We start from the raw sequence: 21,735 nt of genomic DNA, 5'->3' as shown, positions 1-21,735 counted from the left end.
TGGGTCCAAAATGCCAGTCAAACAAGAACGTAAGCAGCCTGCACGGCATTCACATTCCACGCAAACATCCATTGGAATCTGACCTGGTTTTTCGATTAAATTGGTGAAAATTAAATAAATTAAAGATGAACATGTCCGTGGATCCGCGCCGCAAGGAGAAGATCAACCGCTACAAGGCGCCCAAGAACCAGGGCCAGAGCGGCGGAGCCAACGAGGACATGATGCCGGATTACATGAACATTCTGGGCATGATTTTCTCCATGTGTGGACTGATGATGAAGGTATAACACCCGAAAGATTACAACCAAGTGACTTGGCATTTATCAGTATGTAACCACCCACACAGCTCAAGTGGTGCGCCTGGTTTGCGCTCTACTGCTCCTGCATCAGTTTCGCCAGTTCCCGGGCCAGCGACGATGCCAAACAGGTGCTCTCCTCCTTCATGTTGAGCGTCAGTGCGGTGGTGATGTCCTACCTCCAGAATCCCGCTGCCATGACCCCACCATGGGCCTCCTAGCACTGGACCTAAGATAACTATTTTAAATTTAATGTAATTGAAGAATTGAGAGCCTCCATTTTGTTTCGACGCTCAGTAAAAAAGTTGGTACGTACTACGAATTAAGTTGGCTTCCTTGTGAACTCAGGATAGCTTTCTGGAACTTGACCTTATAGGTACCAACTCCATGACTTGCCTAGTGTAGATGAAGGTATATTTTATTGCATTCCGAAAGGGATTAAAAGGGGACTAACATGAATACAGGCTGCTGGGCTCAATTCAATAATCAATAACTTAGATAGGCGGTGATGTGGAGGTAGTACTGCTAATGAGATGACTCCTCGCACGGCGATTGTGGCTAGGTGGTGAGCAGGTAGTAGGCGAACAGCATGAAAGCCACAATGTAGACAGTGCCGAAGATCAGGACGTATTAAATCTCTCCGAAGTTCTTGTGTCCGGTTTGCTTGGCGTGCTCCTGGGCCTGCACCTGGCCGACCAGCCTAACATCGCACTGCATGCAGCGCAGGGTGAATTTGTCCACATTGGTGTATTGCCGGGAGGACTGCGCCTCGTTGGCCAACTGCTCGGCCTGCTGATAGACGCCCAGCTCCTCCACCGGGAAGATGGTGGCCGGAGCAGCACTCGGCGATGTCTCCATGTACAGCGGATCGTAGTGGATGCCATCGAAGAGCAGGAAGACACGCAGTCCAAAGTTCTTGTCCTCCCCAAAGCGATTGATAATGGCGTTCTGTATGTCCACCACATCGATCTCGATGCCATAGTAGTTGGACAGTATGGACACCTCGATGGCGCCGCCCCACGAGTCCGCCTTCTGTATCCAGACGCAGTACTCGGCATTCGATTTGCCCAGCACGGCGTCGTTGTAGCTCTGCGGATCGGCGGCCACCTCTTGCGCAATGATGTGCCGCATCATTTCGCTGCCCTCGTTGTCCACCTTGCCATTGAGCACGAATCGTATGCTGGTGAAGAGGCACGAATTGTCCGCCGGCACCACCTTCTTCAGCAGTATGCCATTGAAGTCGCCATTCGGCCCGCTTTCCGTCGGCGCCACCGGCAGCTGGTACTCTGGTGCCTGGGCGACTGGACCGCCAGCGGTTTCCTGCAGCAGCTGTGCCTCCTCCTCGGCCTGCAGACGACGCGCCAGCGCCTCGTCATCCTCCACGGTGGTGCCGCCACGCACAGGGGCAGCAGGAGCAGCGGAGGGCGCAGGGGCAGCCTTCTCCTCCACAATCAGCGTCTCTCCGCTGTTGATTCCGACCGCCTTGAGGTCGCGCTGCTCCTGCTGCTGCGAGAGATCCAGTGGCTTGGGCGGATAGCCTACTAGGACGTGCAGCTGCGTCGCTTGGATGTCGGTGGCCTGGACTATTTTCGTTTTCAGCTCCCCCAGCGTCGTATGCTCGTTCAGGTCGTTGACAATGAATTGACCTTTTTTGGACTTGAGCTTCACACTGAACGATCCCGTCATCGTAACCGTTTGTTATCTTCGTGAGGGCGTGCGATCGAAATTAGGCTAATTTTGAGTTTGTTATTGTCCGTAATTTGATAACTGATAATTTTGTAATTTGACTAATTTGTTTCCTTTTTTTTTATTTTTTGTGTTGTTCCAGCGTATCGATGCTATCGAATTTCGATATATGTTGGTATTTTTTCGTACTTCAAGATAGAACTATAATCGATTAATGCAGTGACTAATGTAGATGACGAGGCCAATCGATTTTTAGTTCTCTTGCAATCGGTGTAGATTTAGATAAGAGTGGCAGCACTTTGAAAATGACGGTATTTTTTAAATTGTCTTCTCCCTTTGTATATCTTGCTTGATAGTTATGGATAACAAATTTAAATTAAATTGTAAAAACATTTACTTATAAGAATGAAAATAATAAAAATACTTCGATTTTTTATAGATTTAATAGATAGATTTAAGCTTGTATAAAATATTTACATATGTTCTACATTCGACTTATTATTTACTCAATGCAGGTAATTTTGAAAAGTTGGCAGGTCGGCATTTTCAAACCGCCTGCCTAATTTTTAAATCTGAAAATCTTATCAACTTTGCGCAATGGGTAATTCAATGTCTGCCAGCATACACACTTAAAAAGATAACTATTTTCGGATAATTCAGCTACTCTAGCCTATTATGGAGGTGTGAACGAAAAGCTAATGGCTGGTCTGAACGTTAAGGCCAATGTCAAGTCGCTAATTAATATTTAGCAGAGAATCCGCTCGCAACTAATGGCCAACTCAAATAGAACCCAGAACCAAGGAAACACCGATTAGCAAAAAGAAGCGAAGCCGGAGAAACCGCAAGTCAACAAATTGCCCAAACATAAGGCGTCGCAAGTCCAACAATGGCACCACAATAAGGTAGTCCACTTGGCTACGAAATAGGGAACCTGGCTTTTGTTATCACATGCGTGTTGGACTAAAATCACTTTTAATAGTCCAAACAGATTGATTTACCACCCCGCCCGCCGACTCGTGAATCAGTGAATCTTTGGCTGACGCTCCGCGTTGTTTTAGTTTCTATGAAAGACGAGCGGTCTGCCGGCCGAGCAACTCACTCTCAACTGAACAGGCATATAAATAGACGGGTCGGCGGGGTCTGGTGATCAGTGCAGGCAGGTCTGTCAACGCGCAGTGCGAAACCATCGATCGATTACTTACATCCAGCCCAACCGCAGCCACATACAACATGAAGTTCTTGCTCATGGTGCGCCACTAAAAATCGACATGGAATACCAAGGAACTTTACTGACCCCTTCCTTTACAGAGCGTCTTCCTTTGCCTTGCCGTGTGCTTCATGGTCACCAGTGCTGCTCCCCGCGAGGAGGCCATTCCCGAGGGCTTTGAAGGTCCTGGCAGTGAGTCCGTCAACCCATCGGACGACCAATCCTTCCTGCTCAAGCTGAAGCTGCTCAAGAAGCTGCTGTTCCTGGGCTAGACACCACAACCTCCCATTTATGGATTTATAGTTTAACTACATGTGTTTAGGTTTCTAAGAAGAAAAAAAGAGTGAAATTAAAGAAAGTATTTGGTAACGAAACTTGTACGTTTTCATTTTTATTGCATTTAGCGAGGTTCAAGTTCGCTTCTTAAGTCTTTTGTTTGAAGGGGCTCAACCTTCACTTCCAATTACTTTTATTTTTTAACGACAACAATAAAGTCGCCTCTATTTGGCCAATGCTTCTAATAAACCTGATTATTACAAATTATGGTAAGTTGAAAGGCTAGAACCATGTGCTTCAGCCGACCTCTCGTCTCGTGAAACTCCATATTGGTGACGAATATTATTTGAAAAGCTTGATTTCGATAATGTCCGATTTTTTGTGAACAGCTGTCACGTCAGAATGTGATGAATATTCTTAACGATTTATTTGTAGATAATTCTGATACTTGGAAATATTTTATATTTTATATTTAGTTAAGCTATTATATTACAGGCATATCAAGTTAACTAATCATGCCAATCAATGAAAGCAGGCAAGATCATTAATCTCACAGTTGGCCCCTTGTATTAGCACATCATTGGGACTCATTTGATTCTTATGTAGGACGCGATTGGCCAATATTTACACGCATGTAAGGAAGATTCCGTTCGCTTTTCACACTCTCACTACCCAGAAACGATACGAAACAGGTTTTCCATTCAGATCTAGGCAAACAAAAACCCGACCCGCTGCCAGTCATTAGCTCCATTTTGGACACACATGGAGATCTCATCCCCGACGCTTCGATGATATAAGAAAAGCCGACGTGTATGAAAATAACATTTATTTTAGTTACGGCAAGGTTATTTAGTTGAGGCAAGGTTCCCAATTGGCTGGACTAGAATCTGAACGGAGCCTATTGCTAATTACTCCTAACCCAGGAGCTTCTTCAGCTTGAGCAGCTTCTTCAGCTTGAAGATGGCCTGCGGATCCTGGGGACGCTGGACATCGTCGAAGGCAGGCTGGTAGATATTGTCGCCGATCAGGGACTCATCCACGGGCACGGCAGAAATGAAGGCGATGGCCATAAGGCACACGAAGAGGGTCTGAAAAATGTAAATTACAAATATTTAGATAGATAGATAGATCAACTTCAATGAACTTCAAATGTTGTAAATCCAAATACTCACCAGAGCTAGGTACTTCATGATTGCTGCTGCTGGGGAGATGATTACGCTGATTAATCCAAAAATCGACTGCACATGGCTCCATCTGGCAGCAGGGCTTTTTATAGCCGAACTTTTGGGTGACCATCGATGATAATGTCATGTGTAAACTGCAGTCTGCAACGAAGAAGAGGACAAATGAGCGATACATAAACAAAAGAGTCTCGCATAAATGAGACGGTAAGCAAAAAAGACGTATAAACAGAAAAACCTGGCCAAAAGCAGACTATTCAAGGGGCGTGGCATGTTGATGCAGGTGCTTTGTTTTTTCGGGCAGATTTTTTTCAGCTGCGAGACCGAAAACCCAAACCAGGCCGCCCTGTTTACTTGCCTTTTGGTGGCATCTTTTGTTTGCTCCGCTAAGCCACTGAAGAAGTTGATCGTTGATTAAATAATAATCAGGCTGGGTAAATGAAGACAACGACTAATGAAGGTCACCTCAAATGCGGTCAGCGGAGTAATGTTTACACAAAACCCGGAAGAAGGCGGAAATTGTAATGCCAAGCAGTTTAATTGCTAATTCAGATATCTAGAGCCCCTCGATCACCCATCCAAATGGTAAGTTAATCTGAAGTTCAAGATCCAAGCCAATTAAATAAATTATCACTTGAGCAGAGGATCCATAAATATTTGACACTTTGAACAGCTGTCAGGCCTGAAGACTGGAACACTAAATCAATAAAAGTAAAGCTAAAGGACGGAACCATTTTGGACTGGGCGATGGTATAAAAACCAACCTATGATTGGTACGGAGGCCAAGTGTTTTTTGCCCAGTCATCGTGCAAGTATCGATGATGATAACGACGATCTTGCAGCTAAAAAAACCGGAAACATTCGCCCTGCTCTAAATATGTAAATAACGAACTTTCGAGAATGCCGCCACAATGTCAACGCAGCCCAAAAAACATTCCACAGTTTGTACTCCCAAACAAATACGTGTCGAATGGATACCAAAACAAAGGTCACCATGACAACAAATTAAAAGATTGGATTGAATGGATATCTTTGAGTTAGTCTTTAAAGTCATGTTTAATATATTTCCCATGCCCCTGGGTTTTTTAATTAACTTTTATGGGCGTGGCTGTAACATGTGCGAGATGTCTCAATCCCGGCGAATTTATAGTGGGAGATAATAAATTTTGTTACGCACCCGAAACTTGTTGATAGATGGTACAATTTTGCAGAAAATGTGTAAAAATTGTTTTTGGGGTGAACAAATTATGCAAAAAAGGGAGAGGCTCCAAAATATATTTGAAAAAATGTATGTTACGAAAATTACATTATTCGTAATCGTTTGATAATTCCGAACTATCCTCTTTCGACTGAGTAAGCTCTGTACTTACTTCTTCGTTTTTCTCTACTGGCTTCTCAGTCGCTTTATTTTCCTTAGTATTTTTAAACAGCGTTGGTTCCGAGTATCCAGTTGGTGTCTTAATGGAAAACTTGATTCTGCAGGAAACCAGCTTCATGACTTCCTCGTAGACTTGTATCAGCTCAAAAAGTACCATATATCTGCCATCAGGAATGCGGAAAGGAACCAGTTTGGAATCAATAACGCTATTCTCCACAAAATAGAAGCCGGGAACCAATGGACATGAGACAACAAAAGTCGAGGGCAAAAGACTTTCGCCCGGAATTTCCTCCACTGTGATATTGCGAAGTGAATCGAGGACCTTGCAGAGATCCATGTTCGTCATGCGAATCAGATCGAAGTGGTTCGAACCACCCACTTCATCCGAGAGCTTCCTTACGAAAATGTGCATGAGCAGTTTGCCAGGAAAGGGAACTTGAACTGTGAGATTCACATTGATTTTCTCATAGTCGACGATGTCATGCTCCGTGAATATATCATCTGGTACAAAAGATTTGACATAAAACTGCTCAAGCCGCAGTCTGATCTGCTTAAGAAGTAGTACTATATTTATTAAAATTTTTGTTTATTTAAACAACTCACACTGTAAACTTGAAGAGCTCCTAAACATAAAAATAAAGCTAAACTTTGCAGAGGCCACATTGTTTAATGCTTGGATGATTGGACTCATTCAAATAACTGACCGAAAATAGCCGACATTTGGCAACTGGGAAATTAGCTTGTTTAGTCAGGCGACGTTAACTGGACTAATGACTTTGTTTCAGCCCGATTCTTATCTCCATGAGCAAACGGTGCGAATGCGTAATGTGGGTGTACCTACCACATGTTAACACGGCGTATGCGCAATGAACAGACTCACAGCGTTAAAATTTTCAAATCAACTTTGTGATGAGTGTTTACCAACTAGTTGCTGATATACGAGTCTAACTTGGCGAACTTAACGTCGCATCTATCAAGACGATAACCATAAAACCTGATCCCAGTTGCGAATTCGGTGGCCAACTGATGAACTTGAACCAAAAAGCATGAGCGGGTAACTACTGGGAAAAACAGCAAAAGTTTACCATGTAAACGGGCATAAATTGTGCCGCCGGAAAGCAAGACGAACAAAAGTCTCGGATAAATCATACCAAACAAAATGTATGTATGCCAGTGGACCATAAATTTCGAGCGTTTTTATTGCAATTTGCTAGTTTGTACCAAAAACAAGTGCAAACAGGCTGCCTTAAGCCGCAAACTACAGTGAAAGTGACGTAATGCAATGCTACCAACAACAATAGCTGGCTAAAAAATATGTATAAAAACCATTAAACAACGACAACAAAGTACAGAGAAAAGCAACTGAGCAAACGGTCAGGAAAAAAAAATGTCAATGTCTTTTACAACGAAGAAGCAGCAGCAACAACAACAATACCACCAGTTGACCAAAGGGTCAGGCGGTGGTAAGGGGAGGGTCTTGGGCGGCTTAAAGGGGGTGTGCACAATGGATAAAGGGGGAACAGAGCTAGCAAACATGGGGCAAAAGGCGTACTTTGTTTGCATATGTCTGTCCTTTTGAACTCGCACTCGGCACGTGTTGCGACTATCGAAAAAAGGCAGGTGACTAAAACGAAAGGAAAATTTAAGTGCTCACAGGTGGGTAAAACACATGTGTTGGGTCGTAGATACAAACTTTTAAATATTAAAAAAATATATATTTACATTTTTATGGAATTGCAGTGAACTATATCACGATCGCATCTCTAATGCAAGCTCGCCTCGCATAAAAAAATGCACATGCATCGGATGTCGGCTTACATTTTATTTATGTATCTGCTTTATCGTTTTCTTCGCCATACGTATACTTTATGCGTTGAGCGTTTTTTATTTTTTATCGTCTTAAATTTACAATTCAATGTCATGCCGGCTATAATGTGGTTGCTTCTTCCATATTTCCAAATTGAGGCAAAACGAAGAAGAAGTTGCTGCTGCACCAGAAGATCAGCAAGATCATTTTGCTGCAGAACCGGTTGGTTTGGTCACTCCTCATCGAGTTATATAGACCCCCACCCTCTGCCCCCCAAACCACGCAGACAATGCAGTCCCAATGTAAAATTAAGTGTGTAACGCGACCTTGAAACTCCGACTCCAGTCCAAAAACTACAAATGCAATTGCTGGTCATCTTGGACGCTACTGCCATTCATGTATTATTTATGTATGCATGTGGTATCCATCGGGTTTTATGAACTGTGCCGCTCAGCCCGATAATAATTGTTATTGCACCCATATATCGTGAATTTGGTGGACAGGGGAGGAGCGCGATATCATTAACAGTCTAGGCCACAGCCATCCAGATATCTCTGTAAACGGTGGGCGGGACAAAGTCTGGGGTTTCTGCTTTATATCTTCGTTTAATAATCACTGGATCGTCGATAGCAACTCCACCTTTTTGGGTCATTACTTGGTTACTTGGGATCTAGATAAGGGTTTCTTGGAAAATGATTAAAAGTTAATGTGCTGGAAATGTAAAGTACGGAGTAATCAATATCGCCAGCATAACTCATATACATATTAATTTTAAAATAAAGTTAATTGGAGAACAGAGTTTCTTTATTACCTCAACTAAAATCGATTCTTGGAAAACAAAATAGTTAAGACCATCTTGAGCCATAGCATTTATACTAAAACTAATGCTAGCCTAAGATATCTAGGTTTAAGCAGTAGTGCGGATAATAAACATATAAATAACTCGGAGGTTAAGTTCATTGTTTATTGATGAACGTGTAAGTGATTTGCATGCTCAGCGAGGGTTGCTCAAAATATATGCCCAACTCATTGTTAAAAAAAAACCTTACTGGTTCAATAATTAGGCAATTTTTTAATTTCTATCTATATTTTATAAATATTTTAAATGTTACATTACATACGATAAAGTTTACAATCCACCCACGTGGAGTGGAGAATCTGGGTTTATGTGTTTATTTCCCCATCAAACACTCGACTGATGGAATTTTTCTTGTTTTCGCATTTGTTTAGTAGCGTTTGGTCGATTGCTTCCGAAGATCAATGCTAAAAGTTGTAATTAAAGGCAGCGCAGCAGCGAACAAATTTGTATCGGTCTTTGTTCTTTTGTTTTGTTGATTTAGCACTTGGGATCTTGTGCTTTTGCTTTGGCGCTGGCCACGCCCACTTGGGCGACATGAAGAGGAGTACCAAATGTATATAGTGGCAAGATGTATCCATAGGTTAAATGCAAATTCCCGTTAATTGAATGCCAAACAAAAGAGCAGTGGCAGCCGCAACATCGAGAAAGGGGTTTGGCTTAATTTTCTGGTCTCGTTTTTGGGGGGATGGCTGTTTGAAAAATCAATTAGCAGTATAAAATGGTTTTTCCGTTTTAAAGCCTTACCTGGTTTAGTTTTTGTTATACTCTTTCTCTATATTTCTCCCACTCCCACTTCGCTGAAAGAGAGAGCAAATCCTAGAAGCACCACCCACCGCCCACCCACAGCTGAAAAGCGCGAGAGGAAAAGCAGTGGAAAAACCGCAGCTGCTGCTTTAAATTTATGCCAACGCGGCATTAGAAGCATGGCTTGCGGTTAAATGGGCAGTATGGGGGAGCTCCCAAACCACCCAAAAAGGTGGCTAGAAAATGGCGGAGGGCTAGGGGGTTATTTCAGCCATATTGGCTAGGTATTGGTAACATTGTACATGTGTGTATTTGTGTGTGTGCATGTGGGTGTAGCAAACTGCAAGAAATCAAGGCTTTAGTTGCGGCGGTCGCAACGAAAAATGGCGGAGCGCTTTATGAATATTTATAACACAATGGAGCATGAAAAAGTTTGTTTGTAGGTGCAGGGAATGATAAGGGGTATACCCATACATGTGTGGGCAAGGAGCTATCCAGGTTCATGCGTCTGATATCGCATTCAATGGCCGATTGACAGCGGCGGGGTTAATGGGAGAATCAAGTCCTATAAATCGCTAAAAGAGAAAACTATCGTTGCAAATTAAGTAAATAAAAATAAATGTTATACTCTAAAATATTTCAAATATTTATTTAGTCCAAGAAGACACCTTTTGATGACCAAAAAGAACATGTTTTATGTTATAGAGTGAACTACAATTTTGTAATTCGCCATTTACCAATATGCGCTCCTGTTTTTCCAGCTGAAATCCAGCCAAGAATCTCCAGCGACTTACAATGCAAATGGAAATGCCAAAATGCAGGAAAAGTCACCCCACTTTCAATTCGACTTCCTGTGCATTCGTCCTCGCATTTAGATTGGCAATAAATTAATGCTCGAGCATGGAAAGTTGCGCCATTAGAAGGGCGAATCGAGTGACACACATTTGAAAAATATTTAATTTAACAAAAATGCCAGTCGAACTGAGTCCTTTGGCATTTCCATATCAAATGCATATTGCGCATACGCAGGGTGGGCGGTGCCATTAATTCAAAGCTCATTGAAAGAATTTTACAGAAAAAGTTTAAATTAAAAATCGGGCAAAATTAAGCAAAAAAAAGGTTGGTAAACCGAAACCAATTCAAATATTGATTGGGTGCGTGAGTAGAGGGGGAGGGGGGTGAAAAAAAGAGAGGGGAATCCCCCGACCCGGAGCACGTGCTGACGCCATCTAGCGGTCGCTGCATGCAAATTGCCAAATCAGTGCGTGACTTGTAAAATTTCCACAAAGGCTGCGAACAAAAACTCAAATGCAAACTGTTAGTTATGACAAAGCAAACTTAACTAGCGGCTATTCGATTTTTTTCTCTCTTAGTTTTTTGGGAAATTTTAAACTGGCACGCACGTGTAACGCCCCACAATGGAAAAATGTGGCCCAATCTTTAAGCGCCAGTCAATTACTGAGTTTACAGAATGCCCCCGGCTAATGGTCAGCTCATTCATGACTCGCTTAATGGCCCTCAACTGAACTCTTTTCTTCGCTTTACTACCCTTTTTTGCCGCCAATTTGAACAACAACTGTCAAAGTCAAAGACTAACAAGAGACCATATAGTGTGTCCATTCATGACTGCCCCCTCCAACCTCTCCGTACATATGTTTTACATCGCTTGACTGCCCCTGGAAAACGTTTGCCATTTTGTGTATCTCCATTTGGAGATGCCTTTTAAATGATATTTTTTGCATTGGCAGTCGGTAAACATCTTTGCTGCAAGACAAACTTGTACATCTTGTGTGCGTATCTTCAATTTATATTTCAAGTGCAGAAAGTGGAGCAAACTAACATTTCCAGCGAATTCCCTTCGGTTGCGGGAGTCAAAGTTTTTGGTCAGCTCATGCAGTTTATTGGTTTGTTTGCCTGAACGAACAGAAAAATCGAGCAGTTGGCGGGGTCACTTGCGAGAAACTTAATCGATTCGGACACTTTACAACATGTTTATCATAAGCATTTGCCAATAGAAATATTTTTATCAATTGCTAGAAAAGCAAACGGAATAGAAAAAAGGCAATAACTTTGAGTGAAATAACATAGAGTTGTGAGTGTGAAGCATAAGGTTGTTCGATTATAGACACTTTAGTTACTTAAAGCATGTTAATGTTATGAATAAATCAGATTGCTTTATAGTCGAAATGCATTCTAGATAGAAAATTTATAAGAAATTCTAAATATTTCATCTTGATAGAGTTGTTTTTAAGTTCAGAGTTGTGAATAGCTCTTAGCAAACCCCTTTTTTTTCACTGGTCCACTTCCCTCAAACTTTCCGCATGTTTCATCTCATTTCATTCTGCCCCAGCAGAACATCCTTGCATTTAAAATTTATGTCAAATTAGCGAGCGCCTCAATGACAAATGCTCGAGCAATAGAAAAGGCCGCGAAGAATGCAATTTTTACAAGCCAGACCAGAGTGGAGCAAACCAAGTTCCTTCCTGGAAACCACTTTAGTGCCGCCACCCCCTCGTTCGTCATCCGCGATGCACCACCCACAACCCACTGACTTGCCGCAGGGCAACGGAAATTAGTTCAACGGCACTCACAACGGCGGCAGTTAAACGTCGTCTTCGACTGGAGTGCAACGAAAACCAGGCTGGGATCTCTTAGGGATGGCAAATGATATAGGATAAATGCTGTACTTGGAAGTGCAGGTAGGCAGTGGATTTGAGGGATCTGCTATATGTTATACAAACTGTGAAATTTGAATTCCTTAAAAAGTACAACTTTTAAGGTGATACATTGATCAGATTATAAGACACATACTTCTAACCAATGATATTTTATTAAAATTAGTTATTTTGGCCTTTCTTGTCTTTAAATTTCATCCTCTACCCTACAAGATATTATGTATCTTATTCCGTAAAATCTTGAACATAACTTCTTGAAGTTGCTTTGAGATCAGTTGAGGATTTGTAAGAATAATGTCAATGTAATAAATCGTTTTTAACATCCCTAGAAACTATCTAGTATTCCCCATGCCCTTCTCTAAACTGCAGACACTTGTTTTTTATAGCTGCAAGGGGTGAAGTGGGAGGCGCGCGGACATTTGAAGATGATGTAGTGCGGACATAAACATAAATAATGGCAATGCGCAGTTATTACTTTTCTTGGTCTTGGTCTTGGTCTTGGTCCTGGTGCTGGTCCTGGTTCTTTTCTCATCCCCGGGCTGTGATGCTTACATAAAAATTAAATGTAAGTGGAGTAAGTGCGGAGGAGGAGGAGGAAGTTGCAGGGCCATTTTCTGGCTTGATGCTGCTCATTGGTCTTGGCTTTTTTAATTGCATTCTGACTGCCGCATCAAATGGCAACCGCTGTCCTAATGGGTTAATTGGGCTTAAGGCAAGAATCCTTCGGCGGGCCGTTCCTTCTCGGTGATTTATCTGTGCTGGCAAATTGACAAACGATTCGCGCTTAATGGAAAAGTTACGCATACGCCATGGATTACAGCGCGGCGCGCATTATTAATATTCATTTCAGTGCGCATAATTTGCACATACATCAGAGCCGCGTACCAGGATATGCGAGCAATAAAATAAAGATATGGCCATGATTTGGCAAAAGTTGCCTACGATCTTTTCGGACTACAAACGAAGACAGCGAGGAGAAGAGGGAAATGCAGATTGCATGTCCTGGCAACAGGATGCACCCGCCCCAGTCATGCATTAACAACAACGCCATCTCCAGCAAACAATCCCAGCCAAAAACATAAACAATAAACAGAGCTGAAAGGACGAGCAGGACCCAAAACGAGGAGCAGATGGAGCAGGAGCCGGGGGTAACGCACTCCGCTAATGCACCAAAAACTGCATCCACTACTCTCAGTACCCCCTCCCCCAGTTACTTAACAATGTTTCTCATTGTTGTTGAGACGTTGCAGGTGTTTGCTGAAGCATATCAAAAATATATGTATGTACGACCATAGCTGCGACTACGTCGACGATTTAAGCCAAAAGGCGTTGGGTTTGGGTGGGTTTGCAGTTGAGCCAAGGCAACTGGCTGTCTGAAGGCGCTAAGAACCAGTTAGAAAGTACTGATCATATAGGATATGATATGATATGTTATAGTAAAGGCAGAGAACCCAAGACTGGAATATGTTTGATTTAATATATGCTGGAATGTTACTGTTTAAAATTAACATAACATTTATATTTTTAAAATAAATATAATATCTTTTTGATTTTGTATTTTTCTCTTAATTCTTTTGATCTAGTTCCAATTGCGAACTCATTTCAGCCCGAAAGTAGGCAACTCTTGTGGCATTTGCCATTTGCCGCAGAAGAAAGGCCGTCTGCTGCACTCGCCCTGCTTTCTCCCCATTTCCCCACCGTTCTGCACCTTCTTCGCCTTTCTTCTTCCCCGCTTGGCTGCCTTACCTTAATTATGAGTTACTTTTGTGCAGGCATTTTCTTAGTTGCTCAACGCCCCCAACAGGCGCCACCCACTTTTGTCCCGTGTGCGTTGTTTACTTTTTTGTGCAGCTTAAATCAACTGAGGTGAGTCGGAGGACATTCAGCTGGAGGTGCAGCAGGATCTAAAGGAGAGGGAGCAGAGTGGCAATTGCGTGGGCTGTGTTTGCCTCTGGGCAACAATGCCGCTGCTGGCGGGTAGGAAGGTGGGAGGGGCGGTGATTCTGGGCGGATTCTTTTACAACAAAGCAGACGAAAGTCGCTGGCGGCATTTGCCGCATTCACTGCAACAGAAACAGCAGGTGCAACAGTGGGTGGCAAGGCTCTAGTGGGTGGCTTGCCCCAGTCTGCGGTGGTGGGGTCATTTGGGGGAGGAGGTGAAGGCTAGAGGGAGATGGGTACGGAGAGGGGTGCCAGCTGCTTATGCTGTGTAATTCCGCGTAAAATGCACAAAGGGACAACCCGTTAACCGCCCCCAGCTGACTGCCTTGAACCGCAGCTTTTCCACCTGCATGACACCCGCCATTGTTCACAAAAACTAGACAAAAGAGACAGCCACAAGATGGTGCGGGGTCACGGTGAGCACAATCTGGAGGAAGCACAATGGGTAGGCCCACCGAAATCCGTAAAACATTTAAATGGATTCCTTTCTTGCGCATGAGAAGCAGCTCGACCTCAAAGTGATTTATTTTAGCCAAAAACTAAACTAAAAGTGTCAACATTTTCAGAAGCAAACAAAAGTGACCTACTTAAAAACAAAGAGCATGAATAGCAGCTAACTAAGAACGTAAGGTTTAAATGCATTTCTTCAGTTAAAGCTGGAAACGGTAAGAATTTGAAAACTGGTTATTGTTATTTGTATTATAAACAAATAAAGTTTTTTTTATACTAATACAATATAAACACGAATAAAATTCCTTTTAAATGCCTGTAGAGAGTGAATTAAATTAGTTTTAAATGCATACGGCAACAAGTATGTATTTTTGGACAAACTAATTTTATGAATTAATTTAAATAATAGTTTCCAGAGCCAAATAGGCAAACTAGAAATTAGAAATCTTCTGTGCAGTGCATATATTTTCACCCGCAAACTGGTAACAATTTCCCATGCAACTAACTCATTTTTAGTTAATTTCCAATTTCCTTTGGAAGTGTTCTAAATTCGATTTAGTTTTATGTGCTAACACAAAGTGTGTGGATGCCCGAATGGAAAAGGGAAAGGCCATTCGGGTGGGAGAGGAGGCAACTTCATCGTTGGCTAACCGGAAATGCAACAGGAAATCAGTGTGCAAGGGCAGTAAATGCTGATGCCACGCCCACAAAACGTCCAGCGAACAACGCCCATCACACCCCGCCACATGCGGCACGTTTCCACATTGCACATTTTGCGTTGAATAAACTTTGCTGGCAGTTGCGGCGCCAAATCGGAGGAACAGCCAAACGAAAGGGAACTGAGCGAAGTCAAAATAAGTCAAGCTGGAAATATTTCCCATTCCTCAGCCGGGCCATTTCCTCACCCGCCCGCATTTTCCACCTTCGTGAAAGGCGAGAGAGAGCAGGACCAACTCCGGGGGCCATTTTGTTATTACAGTTGCTGCAATTTCAGCGTCGACGTTTTGCTGCTTTAGCAACAATTACAACAGTCGGCCCAAAAGAAAAGCCAACAACAGTGCAGAAATGTTGCCCAGAGAAGAAGGACAACGGAAAAATACCAGGCAAGAAAAATAGAAGCACCCTGTTGCACGTTTTTCCAAAGGGTGTGAGGGAGGAAAATCAGGAAAAGCTGGCGAAAAACTTGGGTAGCCGTTTGGTCGCCGACTTGTCGCCACTCAAGTGAAGCAACAGTCCGCAATCACAACATGCCAGTGCACCCACACAAGGACTCAGCACACACACATTTGCACTGCACATAGGTATTTACACTTAGAGAAAATCAGTGGTATAATCGTTTTGAAGACCTAAAACTTCTAGAACTGAATGTGCATTTAATTTAAACTACTTTAACTGTTATGATTGCAATTCACGTTACTTTTTTCAGTGCATGGCACACACATGTGCTACACATACAGATGCCCCCACATGGACGCACTTCACCCACATTTGTCTTCCGGCAATGACAGCGTCAGTAAATTGAAAATGGCCACCAAATGCACAGCGATGGCAAGCGGCAAAGTTTACGACTACCGCTGGACCGCCCCCTCACTGCCCCCACCCCTCGCTGTCACTCTCTTTTTGGACTGGGAATATCAACAAGGCAACCTTCAGACGGTTAACAGTTTTCCAATTCCCGCTGCACGATGCATCTCATTGCTGGCCAAGAGCGATGCGATGGGTTGCGATGCCAAGCAGATGGAGATGCAGATGCAGATACATTTGGAAAAGCGTCGCACAGGAGCCCAAGGATGCGAAGCGTGTCCACCAGTGGGCATCCGCCATGGCGAGCAGCTGGGGATGCACCGGCTATTTTATCTACTAAAATGTATCAGTAAGTACATGAAAAACTAGAAAATTTCGTATTTTAATTTGAAGTGATCATTGGTCAAAATAAAATCTATATTTCTAAATAAATTATAATTACCCCTTTTAGGCTGACTTTTCTTGTGGCCTTAAGGACTGCATATTGTTGGATCCGACCGAAGGGTCATCTCTAATGTTACTCCATCTTGCACCAATGTTTGTCCTGCGTGTCCCAGAGCTGTTGCATTGGGTTTGGGAACCGGTGCTGCTGTTGCTTCCACTTCAGTTTCGGTTGCCGGTTAATTGTATGCGACTGCTGCAACTCACGGCTGCCAACATGCGGCAATTGACATTGATCAGAGCTGACCTTAACGGAGTGGGGGGCCAGACAGCCGCCCAAGGCGCCCACTCCGCCCACCGGTCACTTAATGCGCTTAAAACGAGACACAATGAGAGTGACAGGAGGTTCGAGCTCGGGCTGGAGAATCCCCTCATCATTATGCAGATGGATACACGGAATGTTCCCTAGAGGCATGCAAATGGAATGCGAAAAGTGCGCCTACGACAAGAGTCTAGTGGGTGGGTGGTGGCATGGTAATGAGTAGTTTCCCCCCAACTTTCTCCCGCTTCCATGTGGCCGGGAGTAATTGCGGAAAATGAATTAAAGGGAAGATGAACAACGAATGGCAACAAAATGCCAAGTGAAAGCAAACAACGTAAGCTGTTGCTGCATAGGCGAAGTACGAGGCCGGGAGTCCTGAGTCTTGCGACCTGATGGAGCAATGTTGCAGGAAGCTGGCAAGCAGCAACACCACCAGCAACAGCAGCAACATCGCCCGGAAACAGGATGAGATCCAAGGAGCAACAGCAACAGCAATGGCAAAAGCAACGCCAGCAATCGTAACATGCTAATGGGAAAGGCACACACGTGTGTGTTGTGCTGTGTTGAAATTGCATTTAAAAAGCTAAAAGAAAAGCGGATGAAACAATTTGCCATTGTGAAACTGTCAGAGGAGGTGTGCGTTAAGAGGAAGGCGCTCCTACCGCCTGATTTTCCACCTGCTATACCTTTTCGCCGCCTGTCTGCGTCTGTCTTCATGACTTTCCCCAGGCAATTTAAGCGAATTTCGAAGTCACTCGAGGAGCATGGGACCTAATGGGCGGATGGGGGCACTGAAAAGCCGGGGAACTGGTTAAATATAATGATAGTAACCTGATGCGATAAGTATTTGTGCTGTGGCGCATCTGAGGCTGGAGGAGATTGCAACCGCAAGCGGAAGGAAGTCAAATTGTGCTAGAAATGGAAGTATGTTCTTGGAAGTTAGTTATGAGATTAGCATATGCGACTAGATTAATTATTATTTTCTTTGCATCAAATACAATTCAAGAATTCATTTTAAATTTGATGTATCCCGAAAGTAAAATTAAATATTTATGCTCACTAATCTTGACATAAGGAAAATTCCCATTTTATATACTACTATATCAATACGGAATTATTTTAAATAATGTGGAATGCATATGGTTTTTAACTCTTACATGTCTGGAGTTTTTAATTCACTTTTTTCACAGGAGAAATGTGTGTGAAAAAAATGTAGTTGAACACTAATTTGATTTTAATTTGTTTACTTTGTCGTATTGTTATGCGCATTTTGTTTGTTTTTTCGTGTTTAATTAAAAATGCATTTATGCAGTCAGAAATGGGGAAGTGAAGTGGCGGCATGGAGGGTAAATGGGGCGGATCATGAGAAAACACTTTATTATAGCAGTTGCAGAGGCGCTTTATAAATTACAGTAAAATAAGTCAATTACAAACATTTTCGATGCCCCCGGAGCCGCGTGGAAATCCGAACCCATTTAGCAACCGAAATGGAAAACATGCGCTTTCCGTTTCCGCTTTTCCCATTGATTTTTGCCAAGCAGCGAACGTAAAAAAACAATGTGTTTTTGTAAACTTTTTATTTCCGCTCCGATTGAGCATTAAATGTATATAAATTTTGGCTAAAATAAAGCCTGGCCGAGGGGCAACAACAAAACCTATTAATGTCCAACACATTTACACAGATAACACATACACTTACACGGGCAAGGCAACGAAAACACACACACACGCGCACAGACAATTACAATGGCAAGTCGAATGCAAATAAACAGTAAATTTGCATAATCAATTTGTTTATTGATTCGTATAGTCGAACTATTTTAATTACGTTTACGCCAGGACCTCACTTCGATACGGTGCGAAAGGGGCGGAGGAGATTGTGCGAAAGAGAGGGAGGAGGGGCCAAATGCAAACCAAAATTTGGCAAATACAATAAAGCCAATCGTCGACAAACAGCGAATTAATTTTTCTCACTGTTAGTTGGTTTTTTGTGCCACATCTGGGCCGAATATGCATTTGGCAAATATTTACCAATATTTTCTGGCTTTAGATTAATCAAAAATCAACTACAGGAACAAGAAAATATATTTATTCGCTATATCCAAACAGTTTGAATACTCTTCCTAAAAGTTAATGTATATAAAAACGATTGTTAACTAACGATAATTTGGTATTTATTAGCTGTGGTAAATTATTATTCAAAATAGCGCAGAACATTATAAACACCTCAGTTAGGGCATTACAACAACAATTAGCCACATCCGGTAAACATTCGCCGATATCCGTTTCCGCTTATAAAAAACTTAACATACTTTCAGGCATTCGCATAAATTGCCTTTTAATGGACACCCAACCAAATGGGAATCGAGTGGTTTGAGTGTTCGAGGGCAGAAGGTTCTGGTTCTTTATGGCTGGATACACGCTTAAAATGCTAAAAGCCAATTATTTAACAGGTTTTTTGTGAGCCAAAAAGCAGTAACCGAAACGGATGCCACTGGAGCGAAAGTATTGCACAAAAATGATTGCTGATTTTACATTTTGAAATCAACAAATTGTATCAATAGAGAAAAAACAGCACAAAAATTAAATATTGATCTAAAAATATATTCAAATTGCACTTACACTGGAATGCATGCAAAGTGATGTAACGTTATGTGTGCAGTGACATAAGCGATATGTAAGTAAGCAACGATTAGCTTTAAACTTAGCCTAACTTCACTATCTGGAATCAAAGGATCTTCTACCGATTCCGGCTAGTGCACTTTTCCGACTGTCATCGTTGAGAGCAAACTCCATCAGCATCATCGTCAAGTCACAGCCTCGATGACAACCAGACACTTGTCTGGTCTGGTCATGATACCCGCACCAGAAACTGGAGACCAGAATCGGGCAGCCAGGACCAGAACTAATGTCCTCCAGCCTAAGCACTCACCTCGTGTCAGGGACACGCTCTCTGCTCTCTGGCCAGCTGGCCAGTGGAGGATTTCCAGTGGACAGTTCCGAGTTGGCAGTCAATCAAGGGTGGCTTCAAAATTTGTTTTTCTTTTCTCCCCCCTTTTTTTTTGTGAGTGTACCCCTTTGGGAAGAGCTTCGAAAAACGGCGTGGCGCAAAATTTGTTAAGTGGCTACAAGTGGGCACAGGACATGGGGCTACCATCCGAATACCATGCGAATCCCATCCGGATCCGGGGACAGTGTGTCAACCGCAGAGCAAAGTGCAGCGGCAAGTGTTCCCAAACATGAAAAGTTTTCCGCTGCGGCAGCGGTTCGCTGTTCCTGCCGCTGATTAAATGAAATGAAAAGTTAGCCACCACCACGCGGGGAGTAATTGAAATTAGCCATCGTTGTTCTCTAGGCAAAAGCTAGTTCAAGCCATGGCTTTAAGTGTGGGCAGTTCAAAAAGCAATCATAATTTCTATGTGCCGGGCAAAACAAGAGCTGGGTATAAAAAATAAAGAAAAATGAAAATGATAATTAAATCACTGTGAATAACGGCAGATAAATCTCACTCTGTCTGCATTTTTCGCCAAGGAAACCAGCAACTTTCGAGATGGCAATAGAGTGCATCATTGTGCCACTTGAAAAACTTTGATTAAAATCCTTTTGAAGTGCAAACAAATAGCGCGGGACAAAAGTATCTGCAGCTTGGAGCTGCCCAGAGAGTGGGTGGCATCTGAATCCTGAATCTAAAGTGCAAGAAGATTTAACGCGAGACGACAGTCAATGTGTGTCCGCACTTTTTGAAGGCTACGCCAAGGAAGCACGAGCTCCAGCATTTGCATTTCACTATTTGCTACCCTGGCTTTGGTGATGATGATTGCAACAAAAGTATATCCATATCTTATCATAGCATATTCACTGGATAATTGCTAATAGGCATTCTCCTGTATAGAGAGACCTGACCTAAAAACTGGAAATCAAAAAGGATATTTTACTTAGATACTTATGCATTCAGTAACGATTTTCATTGACCAGCTGGAATCCAAGTTTCCAGGGTACTCAATTAGTCGAATTCTTCCTTGGTTTTCCTGTCTGCATCCTGGCTGCTGTTGTAGTTGTTGTTGCAGCTACCCGAATCCTTTTTTTGTTTCTTGCTCTGCGCTAAGCTTCACTAAATCCTTCTGTCGCGTCGAAAGCGCAACAACAACTACGCAGGAACCGCTGGCCACCGCAGCAGCAAAAGGGAAGGAGCAGCAGCAACAGCAACAGCAGAGGTTAGTAGTGCAAGGGGGCGTCTGAAAAGTGGGGCGGGGCTCGGGTGGAAGAAGAAGAGCAACCATGACGACGCCGGCGACAATGCAATAACTCATGTGCAGTAGTTGTTGCTGCTGTTGCTGCTGCTCCTGCTGGATGTTGGTCATGATGACACTTTGGTTGTTGCTCCCAACTCAAAATCCCCCCCCATTCTTCGTCGCCCCCCCGCTGCCCCCGCCCTCCGTTGTTGCCTGGCGCTTTGTGCTTTGGCAAAAGTTTTGTTTGATAGTCCCACAATTGCAAAAGTTCGCCACGTTCTTTGAGCTGTGAGCCAGGGATCTGGCTTAAATGCATTTTAAGTTGCATCAACTTTAATAAAATGCCACATGTGAAGCTTGTTTACTGCTGTTGATGCCGTTGCCGCCGCCGCTGCCGCCGCTCTGCGGTGTTATTGTAGTTAAGTGCACTTGAGAGCGCTTTAAAGTTGGAGGCCAAGCGATAAGGACACGCAACTTGCACTCGATGTGAAGTAATCTCTTGCCGCCGCTTGCTTTCGTCCATTCCCTGCAGCTTTTAGCCCCTTTCTGCATCTGTACTAGCTTGTACACCGTGACGTATGCGCAACGTTGGGTTTCGCCGGCGGTTTATCATACGCACCGTTGCCGGAACGGCGGAACTGGTGGTGTTTTTGTGTGGCTGCAGTGGCTATGCTAAAAGAGTTTCCAAGTCATCATCTCGCTCTGGCGCAACTTGAAGGTCGTCTAACTAAGTTCCTGGAGTCTGTCGGAAAGCATTCCAAAGATTTTCGGCTCTC

General features: G+C 43.1%; 5 protein-coding genes across 6 annotated transcripts; 2 read left to right on the top strand and 3 right to left on the bottom strand.

Annotated features, from left to right (window-relative positions):
• The first annotated feature begins 48 nt into the window (after positions 1–48).
• On the top strand, positions 49–622 carry LOC6610853 (protein Asterix). Its single transcript, XM_002035383.2, has 2 exons — positions 49–281; positions 347–622. The coding sequence occupies exons 1-2, from the start codon at positions 126–128 to the stop codon at positions 515–517; spliced, it is 327 nt and encodes a 108-aa protein (XP_002035419.1). The 5' UTR covers positions 49–125; the 3' UTR covers positions 518–622.
• A 71-nt stretch (positions 623–693) lies between these two features.
• Positions 694–2,147, bottom strand: LOC6610852 (ubiquitin thioesterase OTU1). The gene has a single exon (XM_002035382.2). It carries the CDS (start codon positions 1,980–1,982, stop codon positions 927–929), a length of 1,056 nt encoding a protein of 351 aa, XP_002035418.1. The 5' UTR covers positions 1,983–2,147; the 3' UTR covers positions 694–926.
• A 971-nt stretch (positions 2,148–3,118) lies between these two features.
• On the top strand, positions 3,119–3,563 carry LOC6610851. The gene is made up of 2 exons (XM_002035381.2): positions 3,119–3,230; positions 3,291–3,563. The coding sequence occupies exons 1-2, from the start codon at positions 3,213–3,215 to the stop codon at positions 3,459–3,461; spliced, it is 189 nt and encodes a 62-aa protein (XP_002035417.1). The 5' UTR covers positions 3,119–3,212; the 3' UTR covers positions 3,462–3,563.
• Positions 3,564–4,274: 711 nt separating this feature from the next.
• Positions 4,275–4,720, bottom strand: LOC6610850. The gene is made up of 2 exons (XM_002035380.2): positions 4,638–4,720; positions 4,275–4,553 (listed from the first exon to the last, which is right to left on the bottom strand). Exons 1-2 carry the CDS (start codon positions 4,653–4,655, stop codon positions 4,380–4,382), a joined length of 192 nt encoding a protein of 63 aa, XP_002035416.1. The 5' UTR covers positions 4,656–4,720; the 3' UTR covers positions 4,275–4,379.
• On the bottom strand, positions 4,720–6,753 carry LOC6610849. 2 transcript variants are annotated; one of them, XM_032718416.1, is made up of 3 exons: positions 6,628–6,751; positions 6,017–6,571; positions 4,720–4,790 (listed from the first exon to the last, which is right to left on the bottom strand). In XM_032718416.1, exons 1-3 carry the CDS (start codon positions 6,685–6,687, stop codon positions 4,773–4,775), a joined length of 633 nt encoding a protein of 210 aa, XP_032574307.1. In that variant the 5' UTR covers positions 6,688–6,751; the 3' UTR covers positions 4,720–4,772. The 2 variants fall into 2 exon arrangements, with proteins under 2 accessions (XP_032574307.1, XP_032574306.1); XM_032718415.1 differs by lacking the exon at positions 4,720–4,790 and having other exon boundaries at positions 5,725–6,571; positions 6,628–6,753.
• Positions 6,754–21,735: the final 14,982 nt, after the last annotated feature.

The sequence above is a fragment of the Drosophila sechellia genome, chromosome 3L (genome assembly GCF_004382195.2).
Source record: "Drosophila sechellia strain sech25 chromosome 3L, ASM438219v1, whole genome shotgun sequence".
Lineage (NCBI taxonomy): Eukaryota > Metazoa > Arthropoda > Insecta > Diptera > Drosophilidae > Drosophila > Drosophila sechellia.
This window is presented reverse-complemented; position numbering and strand designations above follow the sequence as displayed.

Bases quoted from the DNA above. Each gene is read 5' to 3' on its own strand.
- LOC6610853 (XM_002035383.2), top strand. From the start codon at position 126: ATGAACATGTCCGTGGATCCGCGCCGCAAGGAGAAGATCAACCGCTAC. The intron at 282-346 runs GTATAACACCCG...CCACCCACACAG, and splicing joins TGTGTGGACTGATGATGAAG to CTCAAGTGGTGCGCCTGGTT.
- LOC6610852 (XM_002035382.2), bottom strand. From the start codon at position 1,982: ATGACGGGATCGTTCAGTGTGAAGCTCAAGTCCAAAAAAGGTCAATTC.
- LOC6610849 (XM_032718415.1), bottom strand. From the start codon at position 6,687: ATGTGGCCTCTGCAAAGTTTAGCTTTATTTTTATGTTTAGGAGCTCTT. The intron at 6,572-6,627 runs GTGAGTTGTTTA...CTTCTTAAGCAG, and splicing joins GAGCTCTTCAAGTTTACAGT to ATCAGACTGCGGCTTGAGCA.